Raw genomic sequence first — 22,950 nt, forward strand, 5'->3', positions numbered from 1 at the left:
CTCATCTGTGAGTAGTATGAAAAAGATTGTGCTTGAAATGTACCCGAACTAAATCTATCTTACTCTAATGCTCCAGCTCTTGTTGTAGTTCTCTTGTTCCTTCTTGTCTGCGAAACTGCGGATGATTCAATGTTCCGAATTTAATTCTGACAAAGTACAATCGGTGAAATTTTGAAAGTTTTCACTACAAAACGAACTTAGACTAAATCGACAAGAGTAACGAGCTTTTACGACTAAACACAACAATTCATCAAAATAGAATGCAGAGTATCAAAAGTGTTGGTAAAAATGAGTAATTGATTTTCAAATAACAAGTAACTATATGGAATTGTATTACAAAGCTGGGCTCATAGGCCATCTGATTTTTTGGCTTTATTCTCGACTGTTTAAAATTTTTTAATGGATTATAATCTACTACCAGCTCCTCCACTATTTGTTTTCAAAAGCCGTTTCATCTAGTTAATGGCATATCGCCAGTTATTTCATTATTCAAAATATCACTTATGTTAAAAACTTTTTCTTGAAATTTGAATCTTTCTTTACACCATTCTTGCCATATTTCAGTAATTAAAAACTGAGTTTCTTGAAACATAATAAATTCTTTGAAGCAACATTGTTTAATTAACCAATCTTTATTCAATTGTTGAAAAATTTCTTGTTTATCATTAATTATAACCGATCTTAATTTTGTAATTTCTGATCCTTTTATATCTGAATTTTCTTCCATTAACTTTTTAAATCTTGTTTCATTTTCCTTTATTCTCTTGTTAAGTGTGTCAATTTGATTTACGGATAATTTTTTACTTCTTTCAAATAATTCTTGAAGTGAATATAAATAATCCATGAAATTTTTGAATTTTTCCAACGTTTTGGTATTGATCAAATAGTTGTCATCAATTATCAATTGAGAAGCTTTATTATAGTATTCACCAATTTTAGATAGGTTTGAGTTTATAGCTTCAATGTCGTTATTTTGCAAATATTGAGATGTGTTGCTAACTGATTGTTCCTGTTGGTCATTAGAGTTGATTGGAGGTGGTGGATAAATTGCGTAGTCTAGTCTTTTGAATTGATTCAAAATTTCAACAAACTTCTGATTATCGTAACTTTGTTGTTGTTGTCTTCTTTCATGTCTTTCAATGATAATTACAATCTTTGTCCATTTTTCAATAATGAATCTAATATTTTGTTCAGCGATTGACCAATTTCTCAAAAAGTTCTGACTTATACTTGGCCAAATTATATTAATAAATTGAGTTTGAATTTTTTCTCCCTTGAATTCCAAAGAATAGTCGATTTTGGCCTGTTTCTTCCATGTTGTTAAATCGGTAGGTACAGTTAAAAAAGTTTGAACAATTGGTTCTTCTTTAAAAACTGGATGCTTAATCAATTGGTTCAAGAACCTATGTAGTCCACGTCTTCTTCTTTGTAAAAATTGGGAATCAGGTGAGGCTCCTACTATAGTGAATTAGTATATGAGTGATAGATATAGAAAATGTAGAAATTTCAAAACATACCAGTAAATTTTTTGGGAGGTAGACCCGGTATAACTCTAAATGGATATTTCTCTAACAAATATTCCAATAACCTAATTATGAGTTAGTATCGCCATCGCTGATTAATAAGTTTTATTAGACATACCATGCAAAGTCCGAGTATCTTCTTATTACCTTTTTTTGAGCGCTTGAGGAGATGGTTCCTAAACTTAGATTGTGTACAATTATGTAATTGATGTGTTTGAACAACAAACCTTCTTTTTCCGGTACTTCTTTAATCTTGATCAAATCTTCACCTGACCATAACGGTTTGAATTCATTTCTTATGTCTTCGATATACTTCTCTACGAACTGGCTATCTTCAGGGCTAGTCTTTTTAGTGTTGTCCCCATCATCGTTATTGTCATTATCTTCATCATTCAAGGCGATTGAAGTATTTGAATGATCAGTCAAAATTGGATCAATTACTTTAGATTGATTATTCCAGTCATCCACATCAGATTCGTCATCTTGATTTCTAGATGTGTTAGCCATCAAGGGGTCGTCGAATTTTGAATTCTGTTTTTCCAGTTTTTCAATTAGTTTTAAAAATTTTTGAGGTAATTCAGGTAAACTATTCAGTTTAAATTGTAAAGTGACGAAGTCTCCTGATCCTGGTACATCTATTTCTAATGCTATTAATCCTAAAATTTGATAAAATTTCGATGTGTTTGTAACTGGTAATAGGTCATTGTCATATATTATGTCCAAAAGTTTCAGTTTTTGATAGCTTGTTAAATATTCTAGTTCAACCAATTTATTTAAAATATGAAACTCAAAATCGTTTATATTGGAAATCTTATCAATCAATTCAGAATGTAAAGTCTCATAACTTTGAGGAATATTAGTGAGAGAACTATGAGTTTGTATTGATGATTGATTATTATTATGAATAGGGGATGAAGTTAATGCAGGAGTAGAACTATCTCGATTTAGTAATTGTGACGATGTTAAATACGTTGATTGATATGGTTGTTGTTTTTGAAGATTGTTATCATCCCAATTAGTAGCTGACGAAGACCATGGATCTTCCTCCTCTTGACCAGTATTGAATATGCTTGAGCTCATGGTATTCTAGGATAAATGAATTGATGAATATGAAACAATTGTTGGAATAATTGAAAATGATCGATTTGAATGGAAATGGAAATAGAGAGATCGGTAAAATATTCTGTTTTTGTTGAAATCAAATTTGTGATCTTTTTGATAAGAATTTATTTTATAGAGATATTCTAATCAGTTGAACTGATTAATAGCTAAAGAACATCAAAATTAAGAGACAATAAGTACGGTCACCATGTAAATGATTTATCTATTTTATTCAAAATTATAAAACTTTTATTCAATCTATCAAACCTTGGCCAATTTCTTTTTAGCTTCTTCTTTAACATCATCTTGATCACTTTCACTTAATTCTTTCAATATATTAATACAAATTTCTTTAACTGGTGGTCTATACATGATCAAAAATTGAAAAGCTAAAAATCCCATAGATGACCTTTCTGGATCAAAACATAAATTTTTAATCTTTTGTAACATCTCTTCATTTAAAATTGGTAAATCACTTAATAATCTTAAAAATATTTTTCTGTCATTTGCTTCTAAATAATTTATCATAGCTTCTAATACTTTATTTGCCCATTTGTAATACACTGGAGTTTTAACATCTTGAAATAAAATTTTCGAATTTGGTTGAGTTTCAGAATTATCTGATTTTGATAAAATTCTATCTTGTTGAAAAGCCTGTTCACTAAACCATTCTTCATTTAACCATTCAATGACTACATCTACCCTTGAATGAATATTTTCAATAAAATAATTGAATAAAGAATCTCTTATCATATTTGATAAATCCTCATTAGCTTGATCATCTGGTGATTTATCTTCTATTTCATCTTCTTCAGCATTTGTTCTCATTCCTCTTGTAGCTAGTCTTGTCAACAATAAAACCCATGTGTCTTTTTTGAATGATTTGATGGCAATATCCGTTAATTCATTGCTGAATTGATCTTTATTTTTAGTTACATCCGTACCATTTGAAGTCTTAGTTATTGCTTGCTTTATTTGTACAGGATTTGTATTTGCAGGCAAATCTAGTTTTGCTAATTTGAAAAAATTATCTATTATTATTTTAAAATGCTCTTTTTTTTCTTCAAATGACAAATCTTTGGCTGGGGGTAGTGTAAAAAATGGTTCTTCTACATCCTCCGCATCCTCATCATCTCCATCTTGATCTTCATCATCTTCGTCTTCCTCTTTTTTTATTTTGAGGTCTTGATTGGAGTCAATCCCTGGTTCTGTTTTCACATTAGCTTCGTTTTTCAAATTGTCAAATGCTGGTGTACCACTTTCTGATTTTAATTTTTTGTTGGGTACTTGAGGATTTGATAATGCATCTTTATACCTTTCTCCAACAATTTCTAACGCTTTAGTCAATTTTGGAACCGAAGCTTTCTTCAATGCATTGATTACCATCTTGGAATAAAATTGTGGTGGGATTGTTTTGAAATCAAATTGATTCAATCCATTTGATGGATCTAGTAAAGTATATAGACTTTTATAATCCAAGCTCTTGATTTTTTTTGAAGGATTATAAAAACCTTCAAATTTTCTTTTATTGGGTCTTGGTAAGTCAAGAGTGAATAAATTCTTCTTTTTAATTTCATTTCCTTGATCTGTCAAATAAGCAATTTTGGCATCAATAGAATCTTTGAATTGATTCGGTACTAATCCACATCGTTTAGCATGACTTAAAAATATTCTTATTGATCTATCAACATATTTTTTGGATAATCTGAACTGTTCCAATGATTGATAGTTTGATTGCAATTTTGTCTCTGAATCATAACTTTCAACGGCTTTTAATAATGAAGGTGCTAATTGAGGTTTCTTTTTCAATACTATAACACAATGATTTAAAGTTGCCGAGATCAATTGTGGTATCATTATATCTAAACTAAATACCTTCAAAATTAAATTATTAAACAATGCAGAAGATTCATATTCCATATTTTGATAAGAAATTAATGTATGATTAGCTGGTACATTCGATAATGAAAAACCAGGATTTTCAATAGGTTCACCAACGATTTGAGTTTTACTTTGATAATCAATGACAGTCATTAAAAATTTCAATAATTCTAATTTTGTAGCAATATTTCTTATTAAATCATGTTCTACATTATCCGAATTTTCTAATGGATAATTTGTATTAAATTTATTAACTAAAGAATTTTTTAATTCAGTTAATTTTGTCCATAATTGAACTGATCCATCATTTTCCGCAATATACTTAAACACAAGTTTGTAAACCACTAATGATATATCGATTAAATTCTTAAAACTTATAACATCATGACCTTGTTGATGATCTAGATTATTGGTTATTTGTTGTTGTTGTTGAATGTTTATAGGTATATTCATTAGAAAAATTAAAGTATCAAGAGAGTCAATTGCAAGATCTACTTTATCATTAATAGTCAAATTTCCACCATTTTGACCAGTTATTAATGTTCCATGTATGAAATCTATTCCCCATTTTTTAATTAAATTAGATTGATTATTATTTATAATTGGTAAAATTTGTTTATAAATTTTGGTAAAGATTTCTGGTTTTGATACCGTTAGTTTCTTAGCTTCTTCCAACTGACTAACTATTACTTGAGGTGTAGGAGGTTGAGCTATCGACATTGTTAATTTGTTATAAGTTATTGCGTGAAATAATTGGTATTAGTTATGATGATAAAGATGAAAGCACAACACGAGTTCCAAAGCAAGCAAACAAACGTAGCTCGACCTTACTTCGTGTTCAATGTGAGTGATTAAAAGGAACGTTAAGACGTTATCAGCGTTTAGACTATTTTTATTCAGTTATAATCTAAAAAAGAATCGGTTGTTTAATGTTGATATGAAAGAAATAAAAACAAGCTCACAAAATTTTCTTACTTTCAATTAATTTGGTGCTACCAAAATGGCCATGCAAGGTTGGAGTAACAAATGACTATAAAGCTGTTTGCCTCACTTAGGTTGTCAGTGTAAAAGGTGTCAATTGAGTCATAACTTTGTAGCTTTAGAGTGCAATGAATCAGTACCCGACTCTTCAAAGTAAATCGATGAAAAGAATTCAAATTTGGTGTTTGGTACAAGTTTTGAATTTTTTTGCAACAATTTTTATCGATCTTTATCACTGATCATCAAGTTTCAACAATATAAGCATAGAATCACTTTTTTGCTAACCTTAATAAACCATGAGCTTCAAAGTCCATAACCAAGACAGTAGATTATTTCTGAGCAAAGCAGGAACTTTGAACATGAGTTGATGTAGTTTTGAAGTTCAATGTCAAAAATATCATCTTGTCGTATTTTAAGGAAAAGGGTCGGGAACATGAAATTCTTTTTACTAAAATTATTTGCACTAAACAGTAAACTTCATTTTATCAATCAGAGAATCAGTCTCTACATGAAAGTAGGAGAAGATAAGATTCGTCTAGCATTGGAAGAAATACGTAAGAATATCAAGCAACTAGTTGAAGAAACAAGTCGAAAATATCAATTAAATCAAGAATTGTTATATAAATATGGTGAATCATCAAATATTTTGGTTGATTATAATTTAAAAAATCAAAAATTGAATCATTTACAAGAAAAAGAATTAATTGAAAAAATTAAAGATTTAAATGATTTAGGCGAAGCTCCTTCAATTCAAAAATTAAGAGTTTTAGCTTATGGAATATTAAAAAAAAATGGGGATTTTTCAAGTTTGGGGAAATCATGGCATTCTACTTTTTTAGCAAGGCAAGCAAATCTTTTTAAAGTTGATAAAGGAAAAGTTAAAACTAAAGTATGACCAAATGTTTGGCGTGGTATTTACTGAAACAAATTGATCTAGTTTAGAGCTGTCAGCCATCACAGCATTGGACGGATTGAACTTGATCTTATCATTTGGTAAAATTGAACGTCTTGCATATAGACTCAACAAACATTAGATCAAACAAGTTTTATCATGTCTTGGTTCAAAGGCGACCTTTAATCACCAATTGCAACTTCATCGAGCTTTGGAAATCGCGCTATTTGTATCATGTTTTTGTGTTTGACGGTGAGATCAAGTAACAAAATCCAGTGATAAGTCCGTAAGTACTCAAAATTTTATAATTTACAATTACTAGCATTTTGGTTTCGTTGCATCAAGTAAGACAAATTGTTTTTTTTTTTTTTTCAACTCTTGTTTTGGTTAGATTGATTTAACAATTATAATCACGAAATGTTTTTGTTTTTGCGTTATTGATTTGAAGTTTTAGTGAATTATGACTTTGAACGCATGAAACAATAGAATTTTAGAAACTAATATTTATACAATGCATGATCTCAATTATTTTCCGAATATGATTTTTGAGTCATTTGATGAATTGAACAACTTCGAAAGATCTACAGATGCTTTATTTAATTCCATTCCTAATTTCATTCATTGAAATTGTCAATGCTGTTACAGTGCCTCAAGTTAAAACTACTGCTGATGATTTATCAAATAAATATTTAGTCACCTCATTACCAGGTATGGAATCACTTCCAAAAGATTATTCTAAACCCATAATGTATGCCGGAGAAATTCAATTGTATCCTCAAAATGATTCAAATTATTTCTTTTGGAAATTTATTGATTCGGCAAAACCTAAAGGAAGTAAAAATATAACTACATTCTGGTTAAATGGAGGACCAGGTTGTTCATCTTTAGAAGGTGCATTTTTAGAAAATGGACCATATAGAATAAGTAAATCATTGAAATTGGAAGTAAATAATGGATCATGGCATAAGGTATCGGATATGATTTATGTCGATCAACCTGTTGGAACTGGATTCAGTTTTGCTAATAAAGATATTTATTTATCTGAGTTAGATCAAGTTGCTCAATATTTCATCAAATTTTTAGAAAAGTATTTTGAAATTTTCCCACAAGACTTAAAAAATGATTTGTATTTATCTGGAGAATCATATGCTGGTCAATATATTCCTTACATCGCCAATGCTATATTGAAAAGAAATGCTAATTTGCCCAATGACAAAAAATTCAATTTAAAAAGTATATTGCTTGGAAATGGAGCTGTATCACCTGATGAACAAAGTTCAAGTTTCGTTCCATTTTTTCAAGAAAAAAATCTAATCAATGTGAATGATAAATCAAATCGTTATTTACAAAACGTTGTATTACCAGAGTATGAATCATGTAAAGATACTATTCAACTGCAAAATGTCTCCGATACAACTATTGGAGAAGCAAACGGTGATGATTGTAGTAGATTATTAGATGATTTATTATATGTAACTCGTAATAAATCAGCACCAACAAATCAACAATGTATTAATGTTTATGATTATACATTGAGAGATTCATATCCATCATGTGGTGGAAATTTCCCACCAACTTCATCATATTTGACATCATATTTAAATCAACCATCAGTTATTCAGAGTATAAATGTTAATAAAACTATATCATGGCAAGCATGTAGTAGTCAAACTTACAATTTATTTTCAGCAATAAATTCAAAACCTTCAGTTACAATTTTACCTGATATTTTGAAACTAATACCAATAGTTTTATATAGTGGAGCAGATGATATAATTTGTAATACTAAAGGAGTAATTGGTTATTTACAAAAAATGAAATGGCAAGGTTCAATTGGATTTACAGATGTTAATAAAACTTCACCATGGATTGTTGGAAATGAAAAAGCTGGTTGGGTATTACAAGAAAGAAATTTAACATTTGTAAATGTTTTTAATGCTAGTCATTTGGTTCCATATTCTCAACCATTAATTTCAAGATCTTTATTTGATTTTGTTTTAAATACTTTTTCAAAAAAGATTGTAAATGGTGAAACTAATTATATTTCTTCCAAAATATAATAGACCAAAATTCAAGGAATACATCTTGAACACTAGTTATTAGCATACCCTTCATCAATCAATTCATAAAGGTCTAGACTTAATACATATGATGATGTATATCTATATACAGTACTTCTATTATTATTTATTGTTTCAGATCTGCAAATGTTTCATAAATTTTCTATTTTCAACTTTGTAAGATTTACATAAAAAATCTAAGAAAATCTTAATCAGATGATATGAATTGTACATATTTAGCAACATTTTATATCATTATTTTTGGCTGACTTATGCTCTCTTGTTCTAAAGATTTTTATCCAACATTATCCAAAGGGGCTTCACTTGTCATAGCTTCAGCCTTACTACTAAAACAATTTTTACAATTAACAACGCGACTGAATATTTTTTTTGACACAAAATTGAAATTATAAAATAAGGTACCAAAAATTGTCAATTCATTTTCGTTTCACTTTTATTGCAGATATCATATGTCAAGTTAAAACTAGCAAATTACACCCTATCATTATAACATTTCTTATTTTCACTTCAAAAGCTTCACTATAGCATCACCATCAAATGTACAATCAATCATACTACTACTAGATAAACAAACACCTCATTACAAACAATGGCTGATCAGAAATTGAGAGATCATCTTGATGCTGATCGAGCTATAAAGAAATATGATTTAAATCTATCAACTTTCAACATGGTCAAAATAAATGATTTCCATAACTATAATTGCTCAACAATATTTTGGTATTTTTATATGTGGATAATAATATTTTTATCTTTAATTTTATTAGCAATTGATATATATTCATGCTTAAATATTTTAGTATTTCATAAATGGGGAACTGGGGATTATAAACCTTATGCTTATTCTATAGCTAAATGGATTTTCACAGGATGTATAATATTTCAATTCATTTTATTAATATATTATTGGATTTGGGCCATTCATATTTATAAATCAAAAAATATTGCATTAGTCTACCTAAGTTCAATTTGTAAAAAAATTTATTCAATTAAAAATTATAATTATTTTTGTTTATTTAATAGTATTGATGAAGGAAAATTCTTTGATGTTTGCTGCTTTTTATCATATTATGAAATTTATGAAAATGCTTTACAAATATTAATAGCTGATACTCCAAGACAAGTTATCAATGTCTTGACTTTAAGATATTATGCCACTGGTGGTGAATTAAATAACGATATATTGGGGAATATTCAAGAAATTGCTAAAACAAATTTGAATCTTTCAATAATTTTAAGTTTTATGTGTCTTTCAGTTTTCATTTATGCTATTTTCTTTTTCAAATTTTTATTTGGAATCATTATGTATATTCCTTTGAAATGTGTTTTAGTTGAAGGTAAATATAGAACTTTAAAAAGTTATTGTTCATATTTAATTAATGAATCAGTATCTCAAGCTGTAATGAAACATCATAGATCAAAAAGAGAAATGCTTGAAGAAGGAATAGTTAGTGAAGAAAGATTTAATAAAATCATTCAATTAGATAAATATCCATCTGATTATAAAGATTATACCAGAGTATACCATTATTCAAGAACTGATTCTAATGAAAGTATTCCAATGAATGATATAACTAGTTCAAAAACTCATTTATTACAAAACAATAATGAAACACAACCTTCGTTACATCAAAAGCCATCTTATGATCATATTCCACAATTTACACAACAACAAGAACAAGTATTTTCTACCTTAAGCAATAATAAAGATCAAGTTCCATTTAATAGAAGATTAAGTCAATTACAAGAAAAGAATTATTCAAGAACAAATAAGAACGACTTAAGAAAACCTTCAAATTCAAATTCAATACAGTCGCAATTTCATAATAATGACCAACGAAATCCATCAAATTCAAACGCATTTCAATCACAAGATCAAGTTCAGGATATCTTTCAGAACAATCCAGATCAATACTCGCACACAGGATATAATCCTCAATTGATCAAGAATTTACCAGGAGAAACAATATCGTCAATCAATCCATTAATTAAAAATCCAAAAACAAGACTTCCAAGTAAACCGTCAAGATCATATACTCCAACGACAATAGATACTTACAATACGAGATCAAACCCCATACTACAAAATAAAAGTTTAGTTGATGAAGGAGCCTTTGAATTACCGGAGTTAGAATTGGATAATTTTACCAATAGTTCACTGGTAAAACCATTAGTCAAATCATCAACTGAACAATTTCATTATAACAACAATAAAAGTAAAAATGTTAAAAATTTACAAAGATCATGCACTGATGAATTAAACTATCAAAAAACAAATAACGTACTAAATCATTCAATTCCATCAAGAAAAGTTCCAAATCCATTTAATGAAGAAGAAGAATTATTTTTTCAAGAACCTCCAAGAACTACATCAAATCAAATAAATAATTCACCACCAATAAGTAGATATGAAGATGAGATTTTAGACGCTTACGATTTAGACAACGAGTTCAATGAGTCGAATAAAGATGTCAACGGTAACAATTTGAGTGTTCAAAATAATTCAGTACCGTACCCAGTAAGAGGTGTTTCCAAATACTTTGATTCTGAGAATCAAAGATTTTAATTAATTGCATTGGTTTGAGATTAGATTTTGAATAGATTTTACATATAAATATAAATTATGCATTAACTTTAGTTTTTTATTCTCATTATACCCATGTAACTTCATTTTAGTTACCTATTTACAAGTTTATGAACATTTCCAACTCTTAACCCTTGTTTTTTTGATGTTCAAGAGTTTCCTTCCCTTGAATAAAATCTAAGATAAAAATTTGAACCCAGACTTCAAATCAAGCTCTAGCACTCCAAGTTAGATATAATTATTTCTTTTCACCATATTGTTGTTGTAATTTACTTAATTCTTCATCACTAATAGGTGGAATAGGAATATCTGAAAAATCATCTTCTGTCATCTTATAAAAAGTATACCAATAAACAGCTAATGGAATTCCCCCAATTACAAATAATCCAATAGTATTTCTCCAAAAAAACGGTTGTCTAACTCTATATAATGCTGGTGTTATTTGATGAGTTATTGGATCTCGATAACGATCATGTCCTTTTCTTGAATAAAGGGAAAAAAGTTAGTATAAAGATTTGAAGAATGAAGATATTGAAGTATGTTGTGAGGTACGTACGGTGCTCCTACTATCTTTCCCATTAGTCTTAATGATCCACGCATTTTTTGTATTATATGGTTTTTGATGTTTGTTAGTGAACGGTTGTATTAATTTAGTTGTAATCTTTATAATTTAGAATTCGTATGATTTTGTTTCATTTTTTGTACCTTTGTTAATATATTGGCTACCAATTTTTGCAACTTCTTGAACTAAAGAGCTAGGGAGATAAATGAAAGACTAAATAAGAATAAGTAATTTTAAAAAGATTGGATAAGGATAGCTAATTTCGAAATAACCTACTTACTATTTCATCTACTTAATTCTCATCTGTAGGCTGGATCATCGTTGACCCTTTTTCTTTTTTTTGATCCTGAACCAAGAGTTGAACTTCCTTGACGAAGATCAACACCATCCACAATGTTAAATATAATTTTTGATTTACGGTTAGTCAATGATCCACGACTAGTATCAGCATCTATATTTATTTTAAGGAATAACTTCTTCAATTCGTTTGCACCTTCTGGCTCATCCACGCCGGTAACTTTCACTAACAATAAAGTTCGTAAATTGACACAATTGTCTAAATACAAGCAAGTCAAATCTTCAATTTCATTTTCTGATAAGTCTAATGATTTCAAACTTTGTGGAAAAGTTTGATTTGCTAGCATTGAATAATTAATTTCATTATCATTCAAATCTAATTCACTCAAATTACTCAAATTACTAAATTCTCCTTTGAATAGCTTCAATTTGTTGTTAGTGATGCTTAAGGAAACCAACAGGTTTGGAAGTTTGTTGAGATCTACTACACTTATGACTGTGTCTCTAATACTTAATTGTTTCAAATTTGTACATTCAATCAATGACACTTGAGATACAAGCAGTTTGTGTTTCCTTGAACTTCCATGTTGTCTTCTTCTTCCCCAAAACCAATTTTTGTTCAGTAATTGCAATTGCTCTAATTTGGGTGCACCAAAAGTCACAGTATCTTTAACCTCGATTTTCCTCTTCTTACCAACCTTTTTCTTTGATACACCAGTGGATGTTTCGAAGTCTTCATCAATACATTTCAAAAGTTCACACAGATCAAGCATAATCATCCCAGTAGGACTGTTTATTTTGTTGCAGTTCAATTCTAAGTTTTCCAATTTCTTTAAGTTGTTGAAATTTGATCTGAATATATTATTAAGGTTGTTGTTTGAAAATACAATGTGCTTCAGCTCAGGATAAAACACAGCACTTTCAACGCTTGATATGGTACATTTTACAATTTCAATTTTAAACATGATTTTTGGCAAAGATGATAATACTTCCTTTAAATCAACATTCTTAATCTGTTCCAACCTTAAGCTACTGAGAGCTTCTAAATTTAAAACACGAACTTCAAGAGCTTCATATTCATCCTTAATCCACAACAGTCTTAGCTTTGGAAGTCGTTTGAGGCAGTGACCAATCAAAAAGCGTCTACCGTCAACGGAAAAATCTGAGTCTTCAAATCGAGTGTTTGTTCCTTCACTCACAGCTCTAAATAATTCAGCAACTTTTTCGTTCAGTATACTGTTTACAATTTTCATTTCTTCCAATGTTTTGGGAAAAGAACTTTTCATGAGTTGAAAAAGTGCATCACAATAGTCTACTGTTAATTTCCTTAAATTAAAATACTGTTCCATATTTCCCAAAACTTGTATGCGACATGAACGTAGCTCCAAATTTTTGATGGTTTTGGGCAATTGAATATCATCCAATGAGCCGACTCCGTTAAGACCATAGCAATAAAACAATTCAAGATTAGCTAATTCACTCAAATTAAGTTCAATTTCTTCACCTTTAAATGAAAGTTTTAGTTTTTTCAATGAATTTGAAAATACAACCTTGAACTGATTCAGATAGACAGTAGATAAGGATTCTAGTTTGCTAGCATTGATTATATCCAAAAGTTTTGCAAACTCTCTTTCTCTGATGGGATGAGTATTTGTTGATAATGAATAATTCTGCGAAACATCTATCAGCACTAAATTCGCATTTTTGCAAATATCCTCAAGCTTAGATATATTACTTTGATAATACAAAATTTCGTAATCAACTTGACTATAATCAATTAATTCATTTTTTGAACCCGAGTTCTGTACTTGCGATCTGGTTCGTCTAATAATGTTGGAACTCCCTTTTTTTTCCTCAATATGTAGCAATTTATGGATGTCCTTTGTGTTCCCAATAATTCTTGTAGGTTTGAAACCATATTGTTTGAACAATGCATTTAGTGTTTGAATCGAACCATCTCTTGTTGAATAGCTAGTTTCATCTAGTTTGAATTTGGAATACCTTTCTTTTATAGCGTATTGTTGTAAAGCTGGAATTTCAATTAATTGTTCAATTTTTGATCTATCATTGATATATTTGATGATTAGGAACAAGAGTTCCTCCGGTAGTTGGAGAAATATTTTCATTGTTGTGATGGGAAAGTTGGTTTGAAGATTAGTAGTAAAAGAAAATGTAATGTGGAATTAAAATTTGGTTGCCATTTATTTTAAAAAATTATATTTTGGACGTGATTTTCGACCAGCTACCATATGACGTTTCATATCTTTATCGTCTAAATTTGAAATTTGGTCAAGCAAGATGCCTACATCTGTCTGGTTCTAAATTAACCACGAGTTATCACATCATTTTTCGTTAGTTTTTCTTTCGTATATGAGTTGGTTCAATCCAGGCTCAAAATTAAACAAAATTAAATTTCACATCATCAACAGCATTAAAAAAACTCTAGGCTGTGGAATATTCACCTAGAAGAAAGTTTCAAATAAAACAAAAAGAACGGAAAAAACGCTGGTTTCATCAAATACTTCGTTCATTGATCCCATACAAATATATAGCCACTACCTACTCTCATTATATGATTTTGCTTAATTGTTTCTCCAAATCTTGCAAGTCGAAACAATCACCCAATTCAGCTCTTTTAATTTCAATACATTTAATACCTTGTGCTTCAAGAAGTTCAAAATCAATTTCAATTTTTGGATCTTTCATGTAAATTAAATGAGTAATAACTTTATCCCATTTTAATTCCTTATGATCATGATTATCATGTTGATTTTTTAAAGAATATTCAGTAGATTCAATTATAACTTTTATAAAATCATATGCAGTCATTCCAAATGTTTCTCGATCTAAACATCCATTTAATAAAAGTAATTTATTTTTACATTTTAAACTTGTTGTTATTGCTTTTCCTATTCCTCTTAATACTAAAATTGGAACTATACTAGTCATCAATGAACCAATTGAATATATTAATGTATCTGTATTTGTGATTGTTGAAATTACTCTTGAGTTAGCAGTGGGACATATTTCTTCTCCGTAAGGTGATATATAAAATATTCTTTTAATTGGTGATAATAAAGGTTCTATATTTTCTGATTTATTAAAATGTAGTTGAGATTTTTTCAATTCTGGATGAATGTATTGTGGAGCATTACTTGATTCTTCTTCATCTGAATCATCTGAGATGGGAGTACTCGATAAAGATTCTGAACTTTGACTATTATGTAATTTACTCATTTCAACTTCATTAATAATAATATTATTTACATCTGAATCCATAAAATAATTAGTTCTTGAAAGATCATCATTGGGAGTAGGTGGACGAGTTTTATCAATAGGTGGAGGATGATTATCAATTGGACTTTCTGAAGGATGTGATATTTGTGATTGACCGGTAATAATCAATCCGTTTTGTAGTAATGCACTTATATGATATGTGAAATTTGTGTTTATACATGGTAATACTTGAATATTTGAATTTATATCAGTTAATTTACAAAATAATTCTATAGCTGAATCTAAGGAGCCAATGAATAATCTTGCACCAGTTAAAAATAAATTCCCTACATTTGCTAATTCATATCGAAATTGTCTTTTAGTAGATAAATTAATTCTTGATCTTTTTAATAATTCAACATGTAAATGAACAAAAAAACTTCTAAAAATTTCTTTAGTACTTGAATTTATTTTATTCCATAATTCAGAAGTTCCTTCAACTATAGAATTCCATTGTTGCTTTGCGATTATGGGGTCCAGTGATAGTCTAAAGCTTAACAATTCTTTAATATGTTCTTGATGTAATGGTATTAATCTTGTTAACCGTGATCTAATATCTCCGATGGCTGGTCCTCCAATTACTCTTATAATTTCTGCTGTTGATCCTCCATTATCTGATATTGGAATTATGTATGATGTGGAATTACTATTTGATAAATTTGTAAATATTGGAGTTAATTCGTTGGTGGCTGTTCCTCCAGATAGTATCGTTATGTTTGGCATTTATATTATATATGAGAAATGGATTAGTTTCTGACAACAACCCAATTACACTAAATGATACTTCATTTAATTCAGAATTGACTAGAACTAATTATTTCATAAAATTAATTATTAAAAGACTCGACGTATTACTGCCGTTGACGGTAAATTTTGATTGTAATACGTGTTCTTGTTTGTTTTTATATGTAAGTAGATCTATTAATGATAGTTACCTCGTAGAATAATACTTCTATTTCGAGTTTAAACTCCGTAAGTATTACACCCAAACTTGGTAGCAATAGTCCCAACTACTTTCAAATATAGGAGTATAACCAACTTTCCTAAAATATCAATTGTTAAACCTGTAGCATCAAAATACTATTCATCGAGTTGTATCAAACATTCAATTAGCTCGTGGCTAATAAATGCGCCAAATTTGGTGGTTATGAAGTTTCAATTTTTTTGCAGCCAATTCTTGTCAGTGTAAACTTTATGTAATACATTATATTTATAATTATCCAAGAATGAGACTGAAGAGTTTGAGTCTGATTCAAACCTGTTATTACAGGGACTAGACGTCAGTGACAAACAAGAGTGGCTTGTAATTAGTGAGTTCTAGCTCTCAGATGTTGATTCATAATGACTGTTTATTCATAACAAGTTCAAGCTTTAACGTCACTACTAACTGATTAGATGTTCTGAAATTTACGCTTTGAAGCGTAAATTATTTGAACTAAGATCAAAACTTGTCAGGTGCACTACTTTATTACTTGGCTACCACTTGTACTTTTTTTTTTTTTTTTTGCAGTAATTAAGGATGAAACAAAAATTTTTCATATTTTTCAAGCTTCAGAATTTATATAATTTTCATTCAAAACTTATCAATTGCATAGTATATAATGTCTGATCAAGAAGTTTTAGTTTTAAGAGGAACCTTAGAAGGTCACAATGGTTGGGTTACTTCATTAGCCACTACTCCAGTCCATCCAGATTTATTATTATCAGGATCAAGGGATAAAACTTTAATTAAATGGAAATTAACTGGAGGTGAAGATAATCAATATGGTATTCCAAAAAAATCATTCACTGGTCATTCACATATTGTTCAAGATGTTACCATCTCAACTGATGGTGCTTATGCTTTATCAGCTTCATGGGATAAAACTTTAAGATTATGGGATTTAGAATCAGGTGAAACCACCAGATTCGTTGGTCATAAAGGAGATGTTTTATCAGTTTCAATTGCTAAAAACTCAAGACAAATTGTTTCTGCTTCAAGAGATAAAACTGTTAAAGTTTGGAACACCATTGGTGAATGTATGGCTACTTTAACCGGTCACAACGATTGGGTATCAGCTGTTAGAATTTCACCATCAGGTAACAACTCATCAGTTATCTCAGCTTCATGGGATAAAACCGTTAAAGTATGTTTTTTTTTACTTTTTACTCTACTACCAAAATTTGGAGAAATTTTTATGATGATTGATTTTATTTGCTACTTCAGACGTTGCATTGGCTTCGAATGAGACATAATTTTTATCACCAAGATCTCTGATTGAAATTTCAATATATTAATTTTTCAAAGAATAAAAAATACTAACTAAAATTTTTTTTTTAGTCATGGGATTTAACTGATTACTCAACTAATGCTGATTTCATTGGTCACACTGGATATATTTCATGTATCACTTTATCACCAGATGGATCATTATGTGCTTCAGCTGGTAAAGATGGTGTTATCATCTTATGGGACTTAAACTCAAACAAAACCTTATACACTTTAGATGCTAAAGCTGAAGTTTCAGCATTAGCTTTCTCACCAAACAGATACTGGTTAGCTGCTGCCACTACATCTGGAATCAAAATCTTCAAATTACAAGAAAGATCATTATTAGATGAATTAAAACCAGAATTTGCTATTGGTGCTAATGCTAAAGACCCAGAAGCTATTTCATTAGCTTGGTCTGCTGATGGTCAAAACTTATTTGCAGGTTACACTGATAATGTCATTAGAGTTTGGCAAGTTATGACTCCATCCGCTTAGGAAGTTTGGAGTTGATGGTTTGTTGTGTAAATTCAATATAATTCTGTACAATATAAAATAGTTTAAACTTTTGACATTTATTATAATTATACAAGCAATCTCACTCTATTAAATATATCTTACCACTTGCACTTCCTCCTACTGCCCAATTTTGAGTAGGATGCAAAGTACAAACAGCAGGAACAGCACCTAATCCATTAGTTAAGTGAGCTAATATATTACCTTTTTCATCGTAAATATCCATTTTTCTACTCATATTCGCGATAATAAATTTCTGAACTCCATCAGCAGGGTTTTCTTGCCATTTTGATTTTATAATTGAAACCCATCTTCCACTTTGACAATTGTGTTTTATTCTATTGAATGGAACCAAATTATCTGGTAATGTTATTACATTATCATCTTTTTGATTTTTATTTTTAACATTTCCTGGCATATACTTATCATTCCATTTTGTAATTTCAGGATTAGAATCATTAAAATTAAAAAGATCGATATAATCAGCATAACCATTGCATACAATATGATTATTTATATTCCAATCAACACAAGAAACAGATAATTTTGAGGTGAAATTACCATACATATGAGGAGACTTTTGATCTTCATATTCTGAATACTCCAGTTTTGAAATATTTCTTAAATCCCATAATCTCATAGTTCTATCTAATGATGCTGTTGCTATTTGATACCAATTATTTGGATTTATTGCAAAACCACCAATTTTTTTATCAGCTAATCTTAACAAAGTCTTGTTTCTTCCACTCGGTTTAGTTCTCATATCATAATTATAAAATAACCCATCTAGTGTAGTCATGTATAGCAAATTAGGGTTTTCACGAACAATATTGATATCACTTATACCTCCTAGACTAGAATCATTTAAGGAAAAAACTTCTTCACTTGATAATTTGTTTAAATCTAATGATCTTATACTTCCATCATATGACGAACTGAAAATCTTTTGTAATTGATTTGGTGGTGTTAATAATTTCGAAATATTTCCTCCGTGAGGTTTTAAGATTGAAATTGTAGGATTATCTTCATCACTTGAATCAGGAATCCAAATACCTAGATTACCATTTGTATCACCGGCAGCTACTATTCTTTCCGTAGTTGATGGATGAAACACAATTGATGTTATCCTGTTATGAGTTAGTTTTATATCCAATGGATCAAATTTGGAATAAATTTTTTTGGAACTAAATTCCTTTCTTTTACTTTCAACATCTTTATCTTGATTCAGTGCTAATTTTTCATTTTTTGTTATTTGCTCATAAAAGTCACCAGCAGAATATTTATTACCTAATGATTGAATTAATTTCAAAACTTCATTTTCTTTTTCCAACATTTTCTCATCTGTCTCTATTTCTTCACCTTCAGCCTTTGCTTTCATTTGAGGTCTTATTTTATTTTCAAACAACATCCCACCCTTCTGTTTATCAGTTATTAAGTCAATCAATTTAAAATCTCCAAATAATTTAGTTCTCTTTAAAGTTTCAAGTTCTCTTTTTTCACGTTCCTTTGCTTCATTTTCCTCCCTTTGCTTCTCAAATTCTTCAGGATTCTCATTTTCTAACTGGATACCTCTTAATCTACTTGATCTTCTTGTTGGTATATTTTTTTCTTTAGGTTCCTTTTTAGTCACTAATTTTCGTTTTTTTGTTGTAGGTTGTGGTGATGGTGATGATCTTTCGATTTCTTTTGATATATTGTTTGATAGCGAGTCAAGATTTAACTTTTGCAAAAGTTCTTTGTTCCTTTGAATATTCTCCTGCCTTTTCTTTTCAAATTCTGATAAAGCCATGATTAATTAAGTTTGAAGACTTCTCAACGTCAACTCCTTAACAGATTGAAGAATTAGTAAATCAAGACGCGTCATGTTTTTAAAGCTACCAACATCTCCATTATCCATTAATATTACACAAAGCTATTCACATATACGAGATCGTAAATTACTTTCAAAATCCATTCTACAAAATATCTAATCGAACTACTTATCCCTGACATAGCGTAAAACATCCCCACATAAGTACAAGCTACCACAAATTATGATCGGTTGATCTTTGAGTTTCTCATTATTTTTTAAATGATTAAAAACATCCTCAATATAAGCATTTTCAGATACAATTTCACTGGTACTACCCAAGTCGTGACAAGATTTTTCGATTTTGGAAATCAGTTCAGAAGTAATCCATGGCATTTGTTCAGGTTGATTAAACAGACTTGGTATGATTATATCATTTGGAGAAACAAGATGTTTTAATATCGAGTTCAAATTCTTGCCCTTTGTTACACCGATTATAAATATTTTAGGTTCATTTGGATAAGTTTGCTTCAAAAATTTACCTAATTCAATTGCTGCACTTTCATTATGTGCTCCATCTAGTAGAATTTTTCTCGAAGTTTGAGGTATTGTGATATATTGCAATCTTCCTGGCCAGTTTGTTCGTTGTATACCTTCATTTATTATTTCTTTTGTGATTTGATTATTATAGTAAGTTCTATTTACGTATTCCACTAACGCTAATGCGAGTGATAGATTATGTACTTGGTATTGACCTTTCAATGGGCTTAATTTTATAAATTCTTCACTTTCTTCACTGGGTTTAACTATAATTGCATTAGACGAGTTAGATTCACATGCTTCCTTTATTACATCAATCACTTTTGTATCATTCAGTGAGTCAATAAAGCACGGTATATTGGGTTTGACAATACCTGCTTTTTCTTTCGCTATTAGTTGAATTGAATCGCCCAATAATTTTTCATGATCCATTCCTATTTTGGTAATTCCAGTTGCCACAACACCTCCGTTTTCTTTTGAATTATATGGTTCCAAAACATTAGTAGCATCTAATCTTCCACCCACACCTACTTCAATTAATGCTAATTCTACTTTTTCAATTTCAAATATTTTGAATGCAGTAGCTGCCAATATTTCAAATTCTGTACATCTCAATTTCAATTCTTCATCAATCTGCAACACGTCCTTATTGACGTCGTCAAATTTCGTTCGAGGGTAAATCTTATTGTTTATAGTGATACAATCATTTAATTCTATTAAATGAGGTGATGTAAATTTACCATTTTTTATCTTATGAGTTTGAGTTAATATTGAAGAAATATAAGCTAAAGTTGATCCTTTTCCATTTGTGCCAGCTAAATGAATTGACTTATATTTAAGATGAGGATTGTTCAAATGAGATAGTAGTTTTGCTATTCGTGATAAGCCTAGATCTATAGGCATCTTAATGTGCTATCGCTAGAGTTTAAATTTACGGGGAAAAATCAGATTTCAATTTGATCAACTTTATCATACATACATACATACATTATTCATTACATTTGATGAGATGAAAACAAATGAAGATTCGAATCAGTCATATATACAAGAAAGATTAAATTCTCTTTCGAGCATAGATCATAAAGTGGTTAATCTAATACAGAATTTTTCCAATTTATTCGAAAATTATTCAACAAACAACAAAGATGAAAATAAATTCATAGAAAATACAAGTAAAATTTTTCAAACTTTAAGTAACGTAGCCATTGATTTAAGAAAAGAAGTTAAAATTATGGATGAAAATATTGGATGTTTTGACAATAATAAAGATCAAATTATGATTTTGCCTATTAATGTTGATCAAAAAAATGGAAAATTAGGAAAGAAGAAGTTGGATTCCGAAATAAATGAGTTAAAAAGTTTACTTGGTGACAGTCGTTCTAGTGATGATGTAAAAATGGAAAATGAGTCAGAAGATACTGGTAAATTGGGGAACAACATACAGCCCATTATTAAGGAAGAGAAGGAAGAACCTAGAGTGAAACCAGAAGTGAATGAGAAAGAAGCCATAACAGTAGAAGATGAACCTACGACAACACCAATTAATGATAATGATATAATAACGATTGACGAAGATATCAAAAATAATGACGACGAAGATGACGATATGGAGGATTTATTTTAACTTTTGAGTACACAAGATTTTACTACTACAATACCTATATCTCTTCAAGATAACCTTGTTGGATCAATCTTTCTACATCACTTCTCCTCACATAAAATTGAGAATCTTTTATTAAGTTGAATGATCCATATTCAGTAGTTACATCACCTCCATCTTTCAAACATCTGACATCAATAAATATTTCAGTAGGTGGTTTCAAATCACCAGTTAAGTCCAAATATTCACCAAATTTAGACTTATAAGTTGTTATTAAATTTGAATAATTCTTGTAAAAGTCTTGTTCATAATGATTCAAATTATTAAGATCTAATTGAGTTGTATAATTCGGTATTAGTTTTTGTTGCTGTGGTTGATACTTTGGTTTTAGGTTATTATTATTGTTGGATGAATCTGTGGATTGAAGATTTGAGTTATTATTTTGCGTATTTGTGTTCGTGTCTTCATTCATCACATTGCTTCCTGAAATAGATTCAGTTGGATCAATATTCAACCAACTGAATTCGATCAATTTGTCACTCCTCAATTTTTCATAAGCTAATAAACACCTTTTATTCCTCCTCATTGATAAATGAGTTACAAAATTTTGACATTGGTTTATCTTATAATCTTCTTCTACATGCTCTTCTGCTATTTCTCCACCACCGGCTGCTCGATCTTCTCTTTCTATTTGTAAGTTGTCTCTGATAATGGATAAATATTCTGCGTCTTTATTCAAATCATTTACTTCTTTTATTATATTTTGTACTATATCAGCCTGATAAATAGGAATGCTTGGTAAATTTGAGAATCTTTTTGCTTCTAATATCAACTTATTCGCCTGGTCTCCATACATTTTGATAATTCCAAATTATTACAATTTCTGAGTTTTTATAACTCGCTAAATCTAGGAATCAAAGTAATTGTAGATTAAATTATGAACAAATTACTTCGTGATGTATTGTTTATCATAGTTACAAAATCATGTTATATATTTACACGCGATCTCAATAGGAATTTTTACGCTATTTGTGTAATGACATGAAGCCTGTTTTAGAACACCAAACATGCGACATTAA

General features: G+C 29.5%; 13 protein-coding genes across 13 annotated transcripts; 5 read left to right on the plus strand and 8 right to left on the minus strand. All coding sequences in view use genetic code 12, as the record gives it.

Annotated features, from left to right (window-relative positions):
* Positions 1-451: 451 nt before the first annotated feature.
* Positions 452-2,603, minus strand: KGF55_004352 (uncharacterized protein; the record flags this gene model as incomplete). The annotated part of the gene is made up of 3 exons (XM_051759246.1): positions 452-1,452; positions 1,518-1,588; positions 1,642-2,603. 3 exons carry the CDS (start codon positions 2,601-2,603, stop codon positions 452-454), a joined length of 2,034 nt encoding a protein of 677 aa, XP_051612912.1.
* A 282-nt stretch (positions 2,604-2,885) lies between these two features.
* Positions 2,886-5,225, minus strand: KGF55_004353 (RNA-processing protein; the record flags this gene model as incomplete). Its single annotated transcript, XM_051759247.1, has 1 exon — positions 2,886-5,225. One exon carries the CDS (start codon positions 5,223-5,225, stop codon positions 2,886-2,888), a length of 2,340 nt encoding a protein of 779 aa, XP_051612913.1.
* Positions 5,226-5,994: 769 nt separating this feature from the next.
* Positions 5,995-6,381, plus strand: KGF55_004354 (uncharacterized protein; the record flags this gene model as incomplete). The annotated part of the gene is made up of 1 exon (XM_051759248.1): positions 5,995-6,381. One exon carries the CDS (start codon positions 5,995-5,997, stop codon positions 6,379-6,381), a length of 387 nt encoding a protein of 128 aa, XP_051612914.1.
* Positions 6,382-6,965: 584 nt separating this feature from the next.
* Positions 6,966-8,438, plus strand: KGF55_004355 (KEX1; the record flags this gene model as incomplete). Its single annotated transcript, XM_051759249.1, has 1 exon — positions 6,966-8,438. The coding sequence occupies one exon, from the start codon at positions 6,966-6,968 to the stop codon at positions 8,436-8,438; it is 1,473 nt and encodes a 490-aa protein (XP_051612915.1).
* Positions 8,439-9,048: 610 nt separating this feature from the next.
* On the plus strand, positions 9,049-11,025 carry KCH1 (Kch1p; the record flags this gene model as incomplete). The annotated part of the gene is made up of 1 exon (XM_051759250.1): positions 9,049-11,025. The coding sequence occupies one exon, from the start codon at positions 9,049-9,051 to the stop codon at positions 11,023-11,025; it is 1,977 nt and encodes a 658-aa protein (XP_051612916.1).
* Positions 11,026-11,281: 256 nt separating this feature from the next.
* Positions 11,282-11,643, minus strand: KGF55_004357 (uncharacterized protein; the record flags this gene model as incomplete). Its single annotated transcript, XM_051759252.1, has 2 exons — positions 11,282-11,525; positions 11,600-11,643. 2 exons carry the CDS (start codon positions 11,641-11,643, stop codon positions 11,282-11,284), a joined length of 288 nt encoding a protein of 95 aa, XP_051612917.1.
* A 261-nt stretch (positions 11,644-11,904) lies between these two features.
* Positions 11,905-14,028, minus strand: KGF55_004358 (uncharacterized protein; the record flags this gene model as incomplete). Its single annotated transcript, XM_051759253.1, has 1 exon — positions 11,905-14,028. One exon carries the CDS (start codon positions 14,026-14,028, stop codon positions 11,905-11,907), a length of 2,124 nt encoding a protein of 707 aa, XP_051612918.1.
* Positions 14,029-14,470: 442 nt separating this feature from the next.
* On the minus strand, positions 14,471-15,901 carry KGF55_004359 (uncharacterized protein; the record flags this gene model as incomplete). The annotated part of the gene is made up of 1 exon (XM_051759254.1): positions 14,471-15,901. The coding sequence occupies one exon, from the start codon at positions 15,899-15,901 to the stop codon at positions 14,471-14,473; it is 1,431 nt and encodes a 476-aa protein (XP_051612919.1).
* Positions 15,902-16,779: 878 nt separating this feature from the next.
* On the plus strand, positions 16,780-17,924 carry ASC1 (40S ribosomal protein RACK1; the record flags this gene model as incomplete). Its single annotated transcript, XM_051759255.1, has 2 exons — positions 16,780-17,304; positions 17,499-17,924. The coding sequence occupies 2 exons, from the start codon at positions 16,780-16,782 to the stop codon at positions 17,922-17,924; spliced, it is 951 nt and encodes a 316-aa protein (XP_051612920.1).
* A 100-nt stretch (positions 17,925-18,024) lies between these two features.
* On the minus strand, positions 18,025-19,731 carry KGF55_004361 (uncharacterized protein; the record flags this gene model as incomplete). Its single annotated transcript, XM_051759256.1, has 1 exon — positions 18,025-19,731. One exon carries the CDS (start codon positions 19,729-19,731, stop codon positions 18,025-18,027), a length of 1,707 nt encoding a protein of 568 aa, XP_051612921.1.
* A 186-nt stretch (positions 19,732-19,917) lies between these two features.
* Positions 19,918-21,174, minus strand: KGF55_004362 (dihydrofolate synthase; the record flags this gene model as incomplete). Its single annotated transcript, XM_051759257.1, has 1 exon — positions 19,918-21,174. The coding sequence occupies one exon, from the start codon at positions 21,172-21,174 to the stop codon at positions 19,918-19,920; it is 1,257 nt and encodes a 418-aa protein (XP_051612922.1).
* A 106-nt stretch (positions 21,175-21,280) lies between these two features.
* Positions 21,281-21,895, plus strand: MED11 (Med11p; the record flags this gene model as incomplete). Its single annotated transcript, XM_051759258.1, has 1 exon — positions 21,281-21,895. The coding sequence occupies one exon, from the start codon at positions 21,281-21,283 to the stop codon at positions 21,893-21,895; it is 615 nt and encodes a 204-aa protein (XP_051612923.1).
* A 34-nt stretch (positions 21,896-21,929) lies between these two features.
* Positions 21,930-22,727, minus strand: PSF1 (DNA replication protein; the record flags this gene model as incomplete). The annotated part of the gene is made up of 1 exon (XM_051759259.1): positions 21,930-22,727. One exon carries the CDS (start codon positions 22,725-22,727, stop codon positions 21,930-21,932), a length of 798 nt encoding a protein of 265 aa, XP_051612924.1.
* Between the last annotated feature and the right edge of the window lie 223 nt (positions 22,728-22,950).

The sequence above is a fragment of the Candida pseudojiufengensis genome (genome assembly GCF_024610245.1).
Source record: "Candida pseudojiufengensis strain CBS 10847 chromosome Unknown scaffold14, whole genome shotgun sequence".
NCBI classification, from domain to species: domain Eukaryota; kingdom Fungi; phylum Ascomycota; class Pichiomycetes; order Serinales; family Debaryomycetaceae; genus Lodderomyces; species Lodderomyces pseudojiufengensis.